This window comes from Nannospalax galili, unplaced genomic scaffold (assembly GCF_000622305.1).
Source record: "Nannospalax galili isolate Female #2095 unplaced genomic scaffold, S.galili_v1.0 scaffold246, whole genome shotgun sequence".
Classification (NCBI taxonomy): Eukaryota; Metazoa; Chordata; class Mammalia; order Rodentia; family Spalacidae; genus Nannospalax; species Nannospalax galili.
The window spans coordinates 511,978-532,246 of record NW_008356327.1 but is presented as its reverse complement, the minus strand read 5'-3'; the positions used below and the strand labels follow the sequence as shown (position 1 = coordinate 532,246).

Genomic DNA, 20,269 nt, shown 5'->3' with positions numbered 1-20,269 from the left:
TGCTTTCAGCTAACTAACTTCTCACAATAACATGTATCTGAAGTTGTAATCATACATATACAATTCAACTCCAACAAATAACTACTAAGTCCCTATGATGTGCTAATACTCTATTTAACTTTGGATAATAAAACTAATGTCCCCAGCGATACTTATGTAATGAAACTTGCTACATCTATGTTCAAAGTTTAAAAAAAAGGAAATCTGAGATTCACAACTTTGGAACCATTTTCAAGCTTCCAAGTTAGGGGATTCAAACTTTTGTTTCTTGACTTCAAATTTCATATTTCTATTATTTCTTATTTCTCAGCATATTTTTCTGTAATTTGATTGTAGTTTGCACTCCTCACCACCCCCCCGACAAAACAAAACACATACCCCAAACCCAAACTCATGCTGAATTTTAATCTCCACTATGAAACATTAAGGGGTTGGAGGACATGAGACCATCAGTAGGTGACTAGGGGTTAGTCTGGTGATCAGGGGGTTTAGTCTACTCATGCTAATGGGTTATTAGTTAGAGGTGTCATCTAAAATCAGTCTGCTAGAAAAGCCAATTTGGCTAAAATCTCTCATAAATTCCTTGTCTCCTGCCCTGTGCCAGCCACCTCAAGACTCTGACATCAAGGAACCCATCACCAGACATGGTCCTTTATCATCACATCAGACTCATGAACCAAGATAAACCTCTTTTCTTTAAAGCTTGCCCAGTCTGGCATTTTGTTATCAACAACAGAAAATGGACAGAGATAACCATATAGTTTATGTTCATGAACTATTTGGTCAGGACTTACAAGCTACTTAATAGGGAAGATTCTTCCCTGAACAAAAATGTTAGCCTTAGAGATATCTTAATCTTAGCATCATCACTAGGCCCTGTGCTTTATCTAACAATAGATGGAGATGGGGGGGTGGTCTAAAATGGAGCTTAATGTAGCATGAACAATGCAATTAATGATACAGATGCTAGGAGAGTGTTTCATACTTATCTGAAGGTAAGATCTAGCAACCACAAGTACCTGGGACACAAAGGCCACCAGGATATCCAGTTGTCACAGAATCTCAAGACACTTTAGAATCTCATTTAGTAAAAAAATAGAAAATGTCAACTTAGAAGAAATACATGAATAGGGGCAAGAATTGATGAGCCAAGGAAAAAATGAAAAACCACAGAATCTTCAGCCATTCAGGATCAGCGTGTGGGGGAGTGAGTGCGTAGGTGTAAGTGTATTTTAAGTGCATCACCCAATGTAATTTATAAGTAACAAATAATCTAATTAGAGTACATGATTCATTCATCAAGGGAAGAGTTATTATCAGTGTACAGTTTCCTTTATTTTTAAAGGCAAAGAAGAACAAAATTTAGAAAGTGTAAAATCAGAATTGGCCAGTATTTTTAAGCATCATCAGTAGATTTCCTATATCCAAAATTCTGATATGAATTATTTTTTAATTTTTAATTTATTATTTTTATTTTAGATGTATGCATATATTGCCTGCATGTAGGTATGTGCACCCGTGTTGTGCAATGCCTACAGAGGTCAGAAGATGCTGTCAGATCCCCTGGGACTGGAATTATGGAACAGTTGTTAGCTGCCATGTGGGTGCTGGGATACGAACCTGGGTCTTCTGCAAGAACAACCAGTGTTCTTAACCGCTGAGCCATCTCTCTAGCCCCATAAATTATTTTTTAATAAAGTCACATACACAAGAAATATAGCTATCTTAAGTTCACTAATTTTTAATATTTATAAGTATATAGTTTTCATATGAATTATAATGAACATTAACAGGACTGAACATTAAGCCTCAGATTTAATAGAGTGCAAAATACCAGTTTGTAATATGAAGTATTTCAACTTGTTTGAAATACTAGATTTCTTATGCTGCAATTACTTTAAAAAACCTGATTTTAAGTTTGACTTTGTCATTTTACTAATCACTAAACTGAAATATTCTGTAGAATGCTGATAGCCACATTCCATTTAAACATGCCATAGGGAAAACCAGAGCTCTAATTTCCCCTTCACAGCAGCTAGACTGGCTTTAACATCCTAGTCTAGCGCGCCATCTAGTGGCTCCAGGAATTCCTGACATCTGTGTGTTAAAGCATTGCATTTTAGAAATCAATATAGCACTTGTGTTTTAGAAACTAGAACCCTAAACAACAATATTCACATTTTCCTTTAAAATGTACATTTAAGTTTTTAATATTTCATGTAATCATTTAAGTGAGGAAAATCCGTAGTAGTTATTCATAGTACAGATTTGACTTAAATATTCCACGTTTTCATAAACCATGTCATGCAGAAGAGATACCCAATACATACAGTGATTACGAACAATGAGGTGGCTGGCCACAGTGTGATGTGACCGCTGAGCTATAGTTTTCCCCGTTGTAATGTGTCTTTAACAATGTAGCCCTGACGGGGTACTATGGTAAAGCTATTTCAAAATACTCTCTTACAGATCCGTGCTATTATCTAGACTGTACATTACAAAATACTGTCAATTACTTTAAAGTTTAAAAATGTACTTTGAAGCCATCCTTTAACTATATTCTTTGCTAATACCTAGAAAATATCCTTTTTCTACATTGTTATAAGTGCATTTAAATTATTAAGTCCTAAGTAAACATACAACTGATCAGGTGTTAATAAAGCACAAAGAGGTAAAGTATTAAAAGGTAAAATTACTGTGTCTTTCTTAAAGTTTCTCATTGCAGCTCACTCTCCTCCCATAGCGTGCATGGATTTCATAAGTCATCTCTTCTAATCCAAAACTCTGCATTAATTATTATTGGTCACACAGAAGAACCTTAGTCAACACGCCTGAAGCAAAGGTAAGGCTAAGGAGATGTTTATTAAAAGCAGGCAAGTCAGCCTGAACTTCTAAAGAACCAGTGTTGATTACATTTTACACACTAAGTTATGAAAGCTTGTATGTAATTATAAATCACAAGCTACTATGAGATCACTTTGAATTAGTTATAGCAAATTAACCCTATTTTATTCTTTCTTTCTATTCAAAACCAACGTTAACTGAGTGACGGTTTAAGAGACTATGCCTGCGCAGAACAGAGTGATCCTTTGGTAGCGGAGGGAACTGGTTCTTGCCCCATCTCCAGCTCCTATGGATAATAAAATTCACAGATGTTCAAGGTGTAAGTTATAAAATAGTACAGCAGGTGCATCTAACCCACATATCTTCTTGCACATTTTAGATCAGGTTTGGATTATTCATAACACCTGTCACAATGAAAATTCTTTTCACAGATCTACCGTGTATTATTTAGGGAATACTGACAAGAAAAAAGTCCATATGTCTTTGGTACAGATTCAAGTCTTTTTCCTATTCTCAGTCCAAGACTGGTTGAATCCACAGAAGTAGACTCCTTAGAATACAGAGACCTGACTGTAACCAACCACCTCTCTGCTAAGTGGATTTGATACATTTTTGGTTTTGAGCAGGAATTTAACAAAGCGATTTTGACATGGACTTGAGGCAGGACAGCTAACTATGAAAAAGAATGAAGATCCACCCAGTTGGAGGTCTCTAGGATTACATCGCCGGGCATTTTTCTTATACCTGGCATGTTCAATCCAACTATCAATTCACTGGTAAGAAGCTGAGGGGAACATTTTAGATCATCTCACTTACTGATTTCAACAAAATACAATCCAAAGGGCATAGGATACCTATTTTCCAGATTGGAAAAAGTACATAAAAACCCTCAGAATGGCAAAATCACAATGAGTTTGTCCTTTATCTCTAGATGTTGCCAGAACACTGCTCCTAAGGGAAGCTGTTATTTCAAGGAAAGTTCCAGCATTGCCTGTCTAGGTCTGAAAGAGATCTGTTAATAGTACAATAGGTAAACCAGATCCTTAATTTAGTTGACTTTATACAGTTAAACTGCCAGTAGACTGAATCTTATTTCTGTACACATAAAGAGAAGTCCATAAACAGGATCTCTTTTTTCAACATAGAAGCCACGAAAACTTCAAAAGACACAGTGACAAGCTAAAGCATATCTAGAAAGGGATGGCAGAGAAAATTAGGGGTGTCTAACTTAGATCTGTAGATACTTATGGTTCATGATAGCGTTGAGAGGACCATTGGGGCTAGGAAGTGACAATTCTAGTGAAATCATTACAGGTATTCTCATCCATCTGGAAGGCTCAAATAGGACCATAAGAGACAAATCCATGGTGTAAGAGAACAAGACTCTGCTTACTCAATGTCTTGCTGACAAATATGCTATCACTGGAAGTTTAGAATGAGCAGTAGAAAATGTAGTGTTGGAGAAACAGTGCTCAACCAGGAGTCATGCATGTGCAAAGAAGATAGAAATATTTAGAATGGAGCAATCCAGTCTTTTATTCCCCATGTGCTGACCAGTTGTTGGTCCCTGTGTTAATCACCATCTACTGGAAAAAAGAAGTTTCTCTGATGAGAGATGAAAGATGCACTGATCTATGAGTATAACAATAAGTCATCTGGAATCACTGTAATACTCTGTCCCTTTAGCAGAATAATAGTAGTAAGGTCTCTTCTAGGGTCTATGACCTGTCTAGCTACAGGTCCTTGGCCCAAATAACAGGTCCAGGTATGGGTTCCATCTTGTTGACTGGGCCTTAAAGCCAATCATAAAGTTGTTGGATACTCCCATGACATCCCAGCCACTATGGGACCAGTGAGCTTATCTTGCCAGTCCAGTCATTATTATAGCTGGTAGGGCTCACTGATAGGTAAGACTGAGGATCACTTTTCTCTTTTGGTAGTGTGTATAGCTCTATGAAAGGCAGTCCTAAACGGGATATCTAAACCACACCCTTCTTCTGGCTCAGGAACTGATGCAAAAGAGGGAACAAATATTGTAAAAGCCAGGGGGTGGCAGATGAATATAATGAATATAGTGTGTCTTTCAGACACAACACAGCAGTTGCACATATGAACTCACAGTGGTGGTGACAGCATACATAAGACCTGCTCAAGCTCAAACCAGACAAAATCCAAATAAGGAGGGGGAAGGTGAGCAAGAATTCACGAGTAGCTGAGGAGGAATTGGCAACTGATAACGGGGGGTTGGGGGGAGAGGGAGAGGGGGGAGAGGGAGAGAGGTAGAGAGGGAGAGAGAGAGAGAGAGAGAGAGAGAGAGAGAGAGAGAGAGAGCGCTTTAGGGGTATGGCCCCTGGCAGGTTGACCAAGCTCCAGTGAATGGCCACATACCTAAGAGTATATGGATAGCACAAATTGGACTTGAAAGGTATAAAAAAAAATAAGGACACAATGTTGGGTGAGTAGTGAGGTGGGGGTGGATCTGGGAGGAATTATGGAAGTGGATATAATCAAAATATATTGTATGAAATTCTCAAAGAATTAATAAAAATTGTTTAAAGATTCAAACAGCTGCAGCCACCTAGTTGCCATGAAGACTGAACAAGACAAATTATGTGCAAATGTGTAGAAAAAAGCATGGCAGTGACTTGCTCCTGTGAGAATTAACAGGTAAGGGATTCTTCTGTGACATATAATGTCCACTGTGAACCTCAAAGTCAATGAGGTCATCTTACTAATAAGTCAAGTTAATTCAGCTTCAGCATTCAAGGTTTACATTGTTTTGAATTATGGTATGTAAATGATGACTCCTACTTAGTATATGTTAAAACCTGAAAGATGCAATCCTATAATACTGGGTACTTAAGTCTTTTAATCGTACCTGATTAAAAAGAATCTTCCTTTCTGTTACCATGTATCACTTGGGTAAGTAGAATAGAGGTGTCTGCCTGAAATGGCACTAATATGTATTCCAGAAAGCTCAAGGAGGAGAGAAACAGCTCAACATATCCGATGAATCACTGAAGACAGATCTTTTCTTTAAACAGAAATGATCCCAAAATGAGTCAGTGACATGGCCCAATCACACTTCCTGTTATGTTTTTTGTTCATTATCTGCTAATGTAAGATGCTTACGTGACGTCCATGTCTTTACACTCATTCTTTGCCATAATTATAAAGAATATGTTTTAAAAACAGTCCCTATGGACTGAGGATGGAGCTCAGTGTCCAATACTTACTAGCATGTGCAAAGTCCTGGGTTCAATCCCCAGCAGTGCAATAACTAAATATATAAAGTAATCATAATGTTAAATATAGTGCCTAAGAAACAGGAAATTCTCATGAGTAAGTTCAGAATCAAAAATGGAAGAATGTAGAATCAAATAGAAAGGGAGAAGAACTGAGAGTGGAAAAGAAATATGGATAAGGCAATCAGGAGCCACCAACTAGCAAAAACCCCAGGGCCAGGCAAGGAGGACCCCTTAGGAATTGTTGGTAAGGGGGGCCCAAGAGAACCCTAAGACTGTTTAGGCTATTGTTATTCCCCTTGGCTGCCTCTCAGAACTTGAAGGCAAAACCCTACGGCTGAAGACACCATATACTTCTGTCACAGACTTGGAGGTAGCATGCTGTTACTGACTTGGAAGTCTCCTTCCTGAGGACCAGCTCTCATCATATGAGAAGGTGCTATACAAGCTGCCCAGGGAAGTTATCAACAGTCCTACCGAGATGTAAAGCCTGTGAACCACAGCGACTGACCGGCAAGATATCCCCAGTGGTGCAATACTGGCATTTATATCTTTGGCGAAACCAACAGCTATTTAATTGGACTTAAGGCCTGTACAATAGAAAGTAACTCATGCCTGGTACTGTAAGCCTAGTCAAGAACCTATGGCTGGAGACATCATACACCTAGAAGAGAATCTGTTATTGCCATTTTCCTTAATTAATACAGCCTCCAACTGTATTCTAAATACTTACAGTCATAGATTGGTACAGCTAACATCCTTCATGAAAAAGCTTCTTTTGGTAGCAGATATGGAGGCTACTATAGACGTTCACAACTCACTGAAAAGCAGATAATATGTGACAATGGGGTGCCCAGCTCTAGTTGGGACAGCTATAGTATAACAGTATTGAAGAGGGGTGAAAAGGCTGGCTGAAAGATCCAGAGGACCTGGATGGTTGCTGCAAGATAGTGTCTTGTAAACATGCCGGGGATGCCGAGCCCATGACCTGTCAACACACGAGCCCACACCAGTGCATATGCACTGTGAATAGGGATAGATTTCACAACATCCCATCTTTAGATGGAGAGCTACAGGCAATCAATATATGCTGAGGGAGGGAGAATCAATTTTCTCCAGGGACTAGGCCCCTGACAAGTGTCCGAACCTTAACCAGTCAGTTCTAAACACGTGTATATACAGGCAACACTAACTGGACTCAGTAGGTGTGTGTGTGTGTGTGTGTGTGTGTGTGTGTGTGTGTGTGTGTACATTAATTATGGAGGAAGAGGTCATGAATTCAGGAGGGAATGGAGGAGGGACACAGGAAGAGTTGGACAGGGAGAAAGAGGGATGGAAATGATGTAAATATAGTGTACTCACATAGGAAATTCTAAAAAAAAAAAATTAAATTTAAAAATGTGTAGAATTAAGCATTGTAAATACCTTAAAAAATCCCTGAGCTATGGAGAAGGGTCTGATATAGACATCTCATCTCATGTATGGTTGAGAGCTCCACAGACATCTATTCTCTTTACTTTGACGAGTTCTGAGTTCTGTATGAACTGTTGTTCACTGCACAAATGAATTTCTCTGACGAGGTCTGAGAGCTTCAGAGCTGCTAATCTATGAGCACAGAGATATGAATCTATAAGGCAGTTTGATACTATGTTCATTTAGCAAAATAATACTAGTAGGTTCACTTCTTGGGCCTGTGAGCTCCTAAAACACGGGTTGTTGGCCATATCTACAGTATGGGGCTTGTGTTTCCTCCTGTGGAGTGGGCCTTAAATTCAACCAGAAAGTAGCTGGCCCAAAACATTCATGGCACTATTGCACTCGTGGGCATATCTTCCACACTGGTCATTACTGTAGTTCACAGGGTTCACAACTGGGTACGACAGTTGATTACTTGTTCACACTTGCCCAGCACACTGCACAGCCCCTTCTGGTACTGTGAGAGCTAGCCAGCAGGGAGGAAGGTCCCAGGTCAGCAACAACTTGGTTGACATGGGGAATATTTCACACAGCCACATAGGAATCTTCTTTTGCTTTTCTTTTTGAGACAGGGTCTCGCAGTGGCTACAATTGGCAGATGGCCTGCAACTTGCTATGTAGACCAGGCTGTCCTTGAACTCACAGAGGTCTGTGTGCTTCTGCCTCCCAAGTGCTGGGACTAAAGCTATGTGCCACCATGCCCAGCCACAGGAATCTATTATACTTGAAATTTCCCCTTAGAGAAACAGGCTGAAGTCTGGACTGTGTCAAGGACAGGCACTGAACTAGGCTTACTTGTTCTCTGGCATGTTTGAACAAGGAAGTATGTGACTGTTTCCCAACCTGTTTTATCTGCTTCTTTGAGTGTCACTGGCTCCAGGCACTAGTCACTTTTCCTAGAAAAGGCAGTGTGATTGGTGGGTCCTTTTCACATGCATCTTCTGTTTCTTGCTAGACTCTCCGACACAAAAGAAGATGGGTGGGCAGTGGCTAAGTGATGATTATGTGCTTGCTTTCTGGCTATGTGGATAGAAACATGGACGGTTCAGTTGTGGCAAAGTCTGTGCATTACTTGTGGTCTTAATTCTTTTCTCTGTAAACACTAAAAATCCTCTATGAAAAGACAAAAATACTAGTGAGAATCAAATAGAAATTGTATGGAAATGTTTTTTAAAAGTACCCACAGTACTCTGTCTATATATGAATTTTGAATCTTTAGTTTGTTTCTCTACTACTTAGAGGAAGAGGATTGGAAAGAAAAGATCCATGATCTAAGGGCAGCTCTGAGTTACATTCTAGCTGTAAGAGAGAAGAAAATCATTTTGTTCAGCTTGTTGTTTGAGGTGCCATGTAGACATTTTTAAACCCAATAAATTACATAATTATCAAGTGGCTAAGTTGATTACCAGAAAGACGACTAGATCATTCTGTTCATAGTATTTAAAATCACTTACAAAGTAGAAGAAATATTTTACCGGTTACTGAAGTACATGAATAAAGGTCCCCCTCCCCAACCAAGAAACAATGCATTCTGTACATAAGATAGGAGCTAAGTTTAAAACATGTTTGATGACTCACAGTAGTAACTAATGAATCCAGGATGGAGTTGTGCTCCTTTCCACCTCCCCTGACCACAGTGAGAAGCCCTGAGGAGCTTACCTGTGTGTGTCCTCCGGTGTGCCTTCAGGTGAGAACTTTTTGTGTATACTTTGTTGCAGCCTTCAAAATCACATCTGTGGATCCGCCGTTTCCTGGAGTCTGGGGATTCTGATCGTCTCTGGCGTCTTGTGCTCTCAATACTAAATGGTGAGATTGAACTGGAAAAAGAAAGAGTGGTATTACATGGGGAGAAGCACAGCCCCTCCTTTTGGGTCTTAGCAGGCTGGGAACAGGGTCCACATAGTCTCATAGCCTCAGGGTCATCAGGTAACACTCTGCCCCATCTCCTGAATGTTTCTCAATTTCAAAGACTTCTTGGTTTTAAAGTCTCATGAAGAGGAAGACACACTTAAACAATGAGCTAGGCAGGCATAGTGGTACACACATGTAGATTCAGCATGTTGGAGGTTGTGGCAAGAGGAAAGAGAGCTGGAGGATAGCCTGGACTACACAGTGAGACCCCTGCTTCAGAAAACCCCAAGCCAAGCCAGTCCAAAAAAATTTAGCAACAAACCAAAACTAAAACCAAGGGAAAGCAGTGGTAAGTAAGCAAATCCCTCTTATTACTGGTAAATTAATGCCTCACTGTTTTGAATGTCTAAATAGTCCTTCTAGATTGTTTAGGAAGCTCTGATTTAGATAACAACAAAACAAACACATTTCTTAAGTAAGAGGGGAGGTCTAGGTTGCATGTGGCAACATACAAAATTGTGTGAAATCACGATGCATGCTTCAAAACAAGTGAAGTCAGAGTGAAGGGAACGACATCAGTACATCAACAAGGTGACTCACGACAAGCTATTTCTGTGCAGAGAAACAAACCTGACATTTAACTTTCCTACTTGGTGGTTTTTCATGGTAATGGATAGAGTACATTGTCTTTAAAGATTAGCTGTACTACTATTATGGGAAAAAAGACTTTAACTATGAAGCTTGGCCCTGACTTGCGTGTTGTTTCATTTTAATGCCCCAGTCGAAAAACAGGATTAGTTTGTAATGTCAGGTAATTCATTTACATGTACCTTTTTCAAACCTTAATCTCTTTTGATTGAGACAGAAAGAATATGACTCATCTTAAGTTACCCATAAAGTTCTTTAAAATTACAGTGAAATATGATAAAAAAAACAACCACTCATTCTACAATACAAATTCACCATTACTAACATTTTGACATATTTTATTTCAGTTTTTCCTTGTTTTGAGGCTTTTGTTCAGAAATGTCTTTACATGTTTATTGATGGTTAGTCTACGTAGATTTATACTTATAAATTAAAATTGGGATTTTTTTGGGGGGGGGACAGCGAGATAGCTTCAAGAATAAAGGCGCTGAGTCTGATGACCTGAGTTAAATCCTTGGAATCCTTGAATAGAGAGTACCTACTCTTGTAAATTGTCCTTTGACTTCCATCATTGTGCCACAGCACAGGAGTACACACACCTATATGCACACACGCACGCACACGCACACACACACACACACAATAAATAAATGATGTTTTTAAAGAACAAATCAGCACTTTAAAAAGCTGGGCATTGGACATGGTGGTGTACAGCTTTAATTCCAGGAGGTAGAGGCAGGAGGATCTCTGTGAGGTCAGCCTGGTCTATATAGTTTGTTCCAGGCTAGCCCAGATTACATAGTAAGACCAAGTCTCAAAAAAAAAAAAAAAAAAAAAGAAAGAAAAAAGAAAAGGGTGTCAGATCTTACATCCAGGTCCTTGATTACTGCCTTTGCCCTTAGTTACCCTCCAGAACTTAAGAGTAAGACCTTATTGCTAAAACACAATACACTTGAGTCATAGAACATAAAAAAAATCAAACCGGTACTGATCTGGAAGCTTCATCCCTACTAGCTAGTTATTGAAATGATAGAAGGTCCTATGCATGCTACCAGGGGAGAAAGATAATCATCAGTCTTACCCAGATATGAACCCTGCAAGCTACAATTATGCCTGACCTGGTGAGACATGCCCACTGGTGTAATAGTGGCACAAATACTATGGGAATAATCAACCACTCTCTCAGTGGATTTAAGGTCTGTTCCACAAGCTGGACTGCACACTTGACACTGTTACTGGAGCCAAGGGCCCATGGCTAAACAGGTTATAGGTCCTAGGGGAGAACTTACTACTATTATTCTGGTAAAGGGACATTGTATTAAGCCAACTTTTAATGACCTACTGCTATACCCAGAGATTAATACACCTTTCAGCCCGTCTCAGAGAAGCTTTATTTTGCAGTAGTTGGTGATTAACAGAGAGACCCACAACCAGTTCAGGTGCAGAAAATACGAAACTGTGTGGAGGGGTTAGCCTTAAATGGGTCTTCTGTGTCATCCCCCTCCTCCCTGAAGAGGGGGTAGAAAGATTACAAGAGCCAGAGGTGGTGGATGACTACAGTGAAACAGTGTTATCTCAATATTGTCAAGGCAGTTGCACATACGAACTCACAGCAGTTGTCCCAGCACACACAAGATCTGCTCAAACTCAAGCCAGACAGAACTCCAGCATGGGGTGTGGGAAGGTAGGAAAGGAGTCCCACCTCTATCTGGGGGAGCTATCAGTAATTAATACCTTCTGGGAGACAGAGAGTAGGTTTTCTTTAAGGGTGTGGTCCCTGGTAGGTTGATCACACTCCAGGATATGATCCCACACCTGAGTATTTGAGTAGCACAAATTGGACTTGATGGGTTAAAAAAAAAAATAGAGATGACATGAACTTGGGCAGGGAGGGAAGTGGGGCAAAGTCTGGTAGGTGATGGGAGAGAGAAGGTGAACATAATCAAAATGCTTTGTATGAAATTATCCAAGAAAACAAAAATATTATTTTTAACAATATAAACATTCATTTAAAGAATTTATTTTAAGAAGCTTGAACATTACAGATAAAGATAATTTTCTCCTTGATCTTGTCTCCTCTTCCCAGGGAAAGGCTCTAGTATCACTTTTCTTCAGAGCTTTCTGATTAAAAGTTTTTTCATTGTATAAATTCATTGTAAAAATGGTTCTGAATTAAAAAGGACACTTTCACATAGGTATGCACTGTATATCAAGCACATTTCTGCACCCCCATGGTCTCTCTTTTGTCTCCTCCTCCTATTAGCTCCCCTTGTCCCCCTAGGCAGCTTCTCTTCTACTCTCATGACATATACGCTTAATTGGCTTGCTATTCATACCCACAGTCAGAGAAACTTATGATGTAACTGTGGGATTTTTTGTGAGTGTGTGAATAATGCCTGTCACTGCTGTCACTGCAAACTCTTCTTTTCACACCACTTTTTTCTTAACATTAAGAATCTCAGTCTAATCACATGGATACGATGTTGTAGTTCATTCAAGTGGGAGATGCTATCTACAACTTATCAATTCTCATATCCATTTCTTCACATTCTAAACTTTTTTAAAAATATTTTATTTTATTTTTTATTTTATGTGTAATGCATGTATTTCCTGCATGTAGGTAAGTGCACCCGTGTCGTGCAATGCCCTCAGAGGTCAGAAGAGGCTGTTGGATCCCCTGGGACTGGAGTTACAGACAGTTGTTAGCTGCTATGTGGGTGATGGGATTAGAACCTGGGTCTTCTGCAAGAACAACCAGTGTTCTTAACCACTGAGCCATCTCTCCAGCCCTGACATTCTAAACTTTTAAAGTGATGATGCTTCTTGCTACTGATGGCCTGTTATAGGTTAGCTAGCATTGTTTTCTTTATGAGTGGTGCATAAAGTAACTGAAGTTTTTAACAATGGATATTTCAACTTAGATTAAGGACTGGTCAACTTTTTCTGCAAAAGACAAGATAGTAACTGTGTTATTTCAAAATTAAGGACCATGAAATAAGTCTTATTTTATAAATAATCACCTCTAAAATCCTATCATGAAAGCAACTATAGACTATATAGTAAAAAGGAACATAGTCTCTATAAAACTGTATTTACAAAAATGATGGGTGGTATTATCCATGAACCATAGTCTGCTGATTCCTAAATCATAGACTATGGTGGTAGTTCCATAAATACTCATACCAGAGTTTTAAAAATCCATCACTTTTGGACTCACACCGAGGGATATTTGGGGATACAAACTTGAGTCTATAGGCCTTCATATACATGACAGAATGTGTGATATCCAGTGGGGGTAGAGGCTATGGGGTTGTAGATAGAGGAGGGGGTCTAAATATGATCAATATGTATTGCATGAAATGGATAGAAATTCAATGAAAAATTTTAAATCCATCACTTAAGTGGTAGACATAGACTGTTTTTGATATTACACGATTATATCACTCTAGTATGTTTTTGAATATCATGTTTGATACATGCTCCTTTTTAGGTTTTCAAAAGGTATTCTTTCCCTTCTACAAATAACAGACTAGGCAGCTGAAGCTTTATACTAGGTGAGATCAAATATAAATGCTGTTTATCTACCTGAGCCTCAAACAGTTTAATGTAAGATCTACCATTAGAGCAAAAGAACATCCGCTACGCATGGCTAAGCCACTTTTGAAAACCCTCATTATCAATCAATGTGGATTTGTGGTTTTCCACACAGTTGATTCAGTTGTAAGGACTGGAGTGTACTGTGCAAAGAGTCAAAGCAATGTGACCAGACTGCTCCATGAAAGAACAGCTGTTGGTTCTGTCACTAAGTGTGGTTCCTGTGAACAAGAAAGACTGTGTGTGACATCCCAGTGACACCGCCCCTCTTGATCTCACTCTGGGGCAACCCACAAGCATGAATGTATGGTAGCAAACTAGCTGCCGGTGTGTCTACTCTTCACATCCTGGGCTTTCAGGGCTATGTGCCCTCTGGTTACAAGGCATTGAAGATACAAGCTGACTTTTGTGCCTCACAAGTTGGACTTGCTTTTTAGAATGCAAATATGCAAATGATGACTGTGCTGGTGGTGTAGGATTCTTCCAATGATCTTTAGCAATTATCTTGTTATGTTCAAAATGGCTGAGGTAAGTTTGTAGTTACTGCGGTCCCAAATTCCATATTGAATACATCTATACAGGTGTAAAGAGCAGTACCTGGGGCCAGCAAGATGGCTGGAGGTGTGTGTGTGTGTGTGTGTGTGTGTGTGTGTGTGTGTGTGTATGTGTGTATGTGTGTGTGTAAAGGCCTTTGCTGTGCAAGCCTGGTGATGTGAGTTTGATCCCTGAGATGCATGTAAAGGTGAAAGGAGAGAGAAACTCCACAAAGTTGTCTTCTGGCCTCCACATCTGAGTCATAACATGTGCGCTCGCCCCCACATCACACACACATCAATAATAAATAAAAAATTTGGTGAAAAGTAACGACAGGCCCACTCCTGTCCCCAGGAGATCAGCGCAGTTAGAGCTGTGAATGCACGCCTGAGGGGGCTTTGGAGGCCCACGTGGTAATAATTAGATCCTGAGAGAACAAATGAGCAAATCATGACTTCAGCTGAAGCACAGTCCCGCTTGGAATGGCAAGTTAAATTAGAATTAAACCCAGAGAGGCTTGGAAAGTCACATCCAGAAACAGCTCCACTTAAATAGATGGTACCGCATGGCTGCCATCAAAGAAATTAGGGTTAACTGTAATCAGCAGGTAATAAAAGACCATTTATCATGGGTGACCTCAGTGCAAGTGAGATGCCCTCCACCGAAATTGGAATTCCTAAAGGAGTTTAAAGAAAGAAAAGGAAAAGGAAAGGAATAGAAGTCCAGGACATTCTTTCAAGCCTAGGAAGAGGATACAACACCAAAATGTAAAAATATAGGAGTAGGAAACACAGGAATTGACAGCATTTCATCAAATTCATGCACACACACCCTCACCGGAACTTCAAACAGCACAACAGAGGACAGTGATGATGGTGGCCATTTACTGGACTTTTAGCATGCAGCATGCTCTGATCTGTGTGCTGTGAGATTCAAACCCACCCTGAGGTTGACACCATGAGAGACCCTGGGGGGGCCTTACAGGAGAAGAAGCTGAGGCAACCGGAAGTGAGGACCAAAGCCAAAATAAAATTGGTGACTATGTCAGGATGTGAACACAAGAGGCTAACCCTGGAGGCCAATGTTGACTGTTGCTTTACACCTATTCAAGGGAAGAAGTAGTAAGCATTACAAAATAGCACACGAGAAACTCTAAAAGAATGAGGAAATAATTTGTATCACTTAACTGAATATAGTCAGCTCCAGAAAGGTAAATATGAAGCATTCTCTAAACAGTATTGGAGAAGTGCAGGGTGTAGCTATTATTACTTAATCTAAGAAAATAGTTTTAATCAGATTTTTACATTGATTGTGTGTGTGTGTGTGTGTGTTTGTGTGTTTGTGTACAGGTGCACGTGTGTATGAAGGTGGGTACGTGCATCCTATGATGCTGGTGTAGATGTCAGACAACATGCAGGAAGGAATTGGCTCTTCTACTATATGGGTTCCAGGGACTGAACTCAGGTCTTCAGGCTCTTGTCAGCAAGAGCCTTTACCTACCTGTTGAGTCATTGTGTCAGCCTCAGATAATTTTTTTCAATTGATTCAAGAATTTTATATAATGTATTTTGGTCATTCGCACCTCCTCTCTCACACTTTACCACCCCCTGACTTCATGTCCTCTATTATGATTTGTCTTCTTTTTAGGCCTGTTGAGTCAAATTTATGTTTTTTAATGGTCTTGGGTGTAGGCCTATCTCTTGCAGTTTGATCAGTCAACCAGGTGTTACACCAGTAAGGAAAACTAAGTCTCCCTCTCCCAGTATCTGTCAACTGCCAATATAGCCACAGCTAGGGCTGGGGCCTTCTGTCTACCTCCCCCACCCTTGCTGGGCTTCTATCTGTCTTGGGTTTGCACAGATCTCATGAATACTTTCATAATTGCTATGGGTTCATATGTAAAACTATCTTATGGTGTCCAGACAACAAAAAGTCCTTGTAGTTATCAACCACCTCTGGATCTAAAAATCTTTTGCTCCCTCTTCCAGAATGATCCCTGAGCCTTGGGAGGAGAGAGTGTGATACAGGTGTCCCATGTCCCATTTATGATTGAGTACTCAACAGTCTCTTATTCTCTGTACTTTAATCAGTTGTGGGTCTCTGTGTTAATCACCATCTGCTGCAAGAACCTTTTATGGTGAGAACTGAGAGACGTACTAATCTATGCATATAACAATAAGTAATTATGAATCAGTCTAATACTGTGTATTAAACTTTAGCACTTTCCCACTTTTCCCACTTTAGCAGATAGTAGTAGGTTCTCTCAAATGGGCTATGACCTGTCTGTCCACAAGTCCCTGCTAACAGTATCCGGTATGGATTCTAGGTTGTGAAGCAGGCCTTAAATCCAATTAGAAGGTGGCTGGTTACAAACGGCAACATTTGTGCCACTATTGCACCAGTGGGCATGTTTTGTCAAGTCAGTTGCAATTGTAGTTCTCAGGGTTCACATCTGGGTAAGGACTGGCCTCGAAACTTCATCTCTACTGGTAGCTTTCACAGTACTAGAAGGTGCTATGCATGTAATTGGCAGAGAAAGATAATCAAGAAACACTTTCTTAAAGTTGCTGTGAAGTATACATTTATTCCAAGGGAAATGTTTTTTAAAGTTGGAGGTTAGTAGTGGTCAAAGCGTGCCTCTGCCTCAGAATGAGTTCCTCCTGTCACCGCAAGTCCTTTACAATGTTGTCAAGATGAATTCTGAGTTGGAGTTGGCCATACAATAAAGTTAACTTAAAGAAAGTGCAAATGTGTTTTAAAAATCATTCTTTCTACTGTTTTCAAAGTTTACTTCATGACTGTTTTGAGTAAGATGCTGAATATCAGAGAAAGTTAGAATTACCTTCTGAGTAAATCAGAAAACCACCTTGGGAATGGATGATCAAGCTCACAGACAAGCAGAGTGGATGAGGCTTTCAGTTAGGATTTACATAAGTCTCAGGAAGAGAGATCACATCCCCACACACCCACCCAAGAACCCACCCTCACAGTCACACTCATCCACGCTCACCCATACCCACATCCAGACCCACCCACATCCACACACCAACACCCACATTTACACACCACACACACACACACACACACACACACACACACACGCTAGGTAGGCATTGGTGTTTGGTGGTGGGCTGTCTCTTCGTCAGCAGGTGGCTCACAGAAGGAGGAGCTTCAAGTTTCTTCCACAATGCAGGGACTCTGCTCCCATCAAACTGTGTCTGCGTTGTTCTTGTCTGTGTTGTTCTTGTGATATTAACTGGGGGAAAGTGCGATTTACATCCAGTCCCTGCCAAGCCCCAGCAGCTGCATTCATCAGCACCAAGTCCCTTCATGCCCCATCTATATTTTCCTACCAGATTGAAATTCTAAGACCAGTAGCTGCCACTGTTTCTAGAAGCTGTGACTCAGACATTTTCCCACTTCATATTACAATCTAGATTCAATATTCTCTCAAAATGTATAAACTGAGAATAGTGCATTACTAAAACATCAAATGCTTAGTCTCAGAATGTAAACTAGCTTTGAGACTTTTCTCACAGGAACAATGAACAATATTCTCTAAATATATTTATAATTATTGCTTTATTTTAATAAACAAAATTTCTTATTAAGTTGACAAGAAGTAAATGGCTCTAGAATTGAAGACTTTTGTGGGGCTGAGGGACTGGGGACAAATTTTCTTACATGATTTACTTCACTATAGTAACTGCCATGAAGGAAATAATTTTCTACATTGTTCTAGATCATTAAAATGATAAAAGCTACTATAGACTGGTCTTTCTGTCTGTTTTAGACATCACATTTTAGCAAGTAAAATCAAAAGTTGTATTAAGAAAAAATTTAAAGATAATAAAAATATTTGAAAGCTGAGTCAATGGTACAAGATACGATTTTTTATATTTCTGGATTTATTATCAAATATGGTGAAATTAGACTAGCAGTTGAAAAGGGTTGTTTCTGAGAAACAAGAGATCTTTCTGATATATAGCATCTGTTCAAATAACTTTTGTAGAAACACTTTATACATTGTAAAGACTTCCTCTTCCCTGAATCAATTCATAATGTAGTGTGAACCAAGAGCTCTGAAGCAAGTAGAAATTTCTGAAGTATACTGGACACATCCACAGCGAGGAAGACATATAACCTGCTTAAATACTTAGAACATTTCTCCAGAAATTCTTCAGAAAAAAATTGGGGTTTAAATTGGGTTTTATGCATGGAGTTGTAGCTTGGTGTATCATAAGAACCTTTAAAAAATAAGAACAGAAATAAAACATTTCTAGGTCAGAACAGGATTAGTTATTATAATCTGAATGTTTCTAAGGCAGCCCTACCCTATGCACTGTGGCCTAGGCCTTACCAAGCCCTACTCTGTTTTTGGTTTTGTTTTAATTTTACGTGTATGAGTGTTTGCACTCATGTTGTACAGTGCCCACTGAGGTCAGAAGAGGGCATCAGATGCCCTGGAACTGGAGTTACAAACAGTTGTTAGCTGTCATGTGGGTGCTAGGAACTGAACCCAGGTCCTCTGCAAGAGCAGACAGTACTGTTAACTGCTGAACCATCTCTCCAATCCCAACACACAGTTCTTCAGTATTTGTTTCCTTTGTGCCTATGTCACCAAAATCTGTATCACCCCAGAAGGTTCCCTTGTGACCCCTCCCCTCCCTGCTCTAACCCCCAGAGTAAACCAGTTTTTTTCCTAGAATATAATCTAAATGGAATCACATACAGCTTTAACATATTCAGTAACACATTCCAGAGCAAGGATACAACTTTTTCAAAGGTGGCTGTAAATATTTAGGTTCACAATTGAATTAATACAGTTATACAATATTGAACTCAGTATAAACCCTGTAAGATATAATTTTTAACCTTTAAAGAAGATCTCCATTTCATTTTAAAATATGCTGTTTCCTACATTTTTAATGCTACTGACACTTAGATGTTTGCACATGTCTTTAATCTCTATGTATCTGATGATTCCTAGTCACAGTCGGTTACACTTGGCTCTTTAGTACCTGAGTATGGATATAAAGTCATCAGGTAGATTTCACTGGTAATGCTTATCACCTCTACTATTTGACATGAAGTAAGTTATTTTATTTCTTCCTCAACTATGTCATTTTTTTAAAATTTGTTGATTTTTTTGTGTATATCATACAGAACGTCCCAAACAATCTTATTCATCTATATACCCATTTCCCAAATGGCACCCTCCCATACCATAGTCCCCACCCCCCACTGGAGCCCATACACTCTGTCGTCCCTGTTACTGTCCACTGTGTTGTCGGCACCCCAGCCATTCCCCAGTACTTGTCTGCCTGCTGAATCTAGTCAGCCTGTCTAGAGAGCCATGTTTTAGGAACATCAGCTGTTCCTCATCTAGCGACAATCAGTTGTCAATATTCCTTTAGATAAGATTGGGGTCTGCTGTTCATTTTCCCAGTTCTATGTTAGATTACTGTCTGGGATTCTTTTGGGCCACCCTGGCCAACAATTAAAAGGAAGGTATCTCCTGTCTGGCATTATTTCTTGTTATGTAGCCTTTAGCTATACACATGGACTCTTAAAGAATTATGTTGATCCCTTTAATCTTTTGATTTGTGTGTGTGTGTGTGTGTGTGTATAACACAGAACATCCCAAACCATCTTATTCAACTATACACCCACTACCCAGATGGCACCCTCCAATAGCCTCCCTCCCCCAACTAGAGTCCTTATACTCTGATATCCCTGCTACTGTCTGCTGTGTAGTCCGCACCCCCAGCTGTTCCCCACTATACTTGTCCATCAGGTGAATCTAGTCAGCCTATCTAGAGGTCTTTGTTTTAGGAAGGTCAGCTGTTCCTCATCTAGCAGCAATCAGTTGTCAATATTCCATTAGATAAGATTGGGGTCTTGTGGGGAGCCGCCTGCCGTCCCTGCAGACGCCATTACAAGATGGCGCTCACATCTGGTTCATGCTGAGCAGTAAATAAGTCAGTACGCATGCCCGAAGTAATTTTCCACCTTCTAGTCTCTGCCTACCTCGTGGCGTGATATGGGCTGATGAGTTTGCGACCAATCAAGAGTAG

At 39.8% G+C, this 20,269-nt stretch overlaps 1 protein-coding gene across 4 annotated transcripts in view; it reads right to left on the bottom strand.

Annotated features, from left to right (window-relative positions):
• Klf12 (Kruppel like factor 12) overlaps positions 1–20,269 on the bottom strand; it is a 518,406-nt gene that overhangs the window by 25,471 nt on the left and 472,666 nt on the right. For all 4 annotated transcript variants that reach the window (XM_008854538.2, XM_029556890.1, XM_008854539.1 and 1 more), the window contains one exon: positions 9,225–9,382. In XM_008854538.2, coding sequence (XP_008852760.1) covers positions 9,225–9,382 — 158 coding nt within the window. The remainder of the gene's footprint in view (positions 1–9,224; positions 9,383–20,269) is intronic.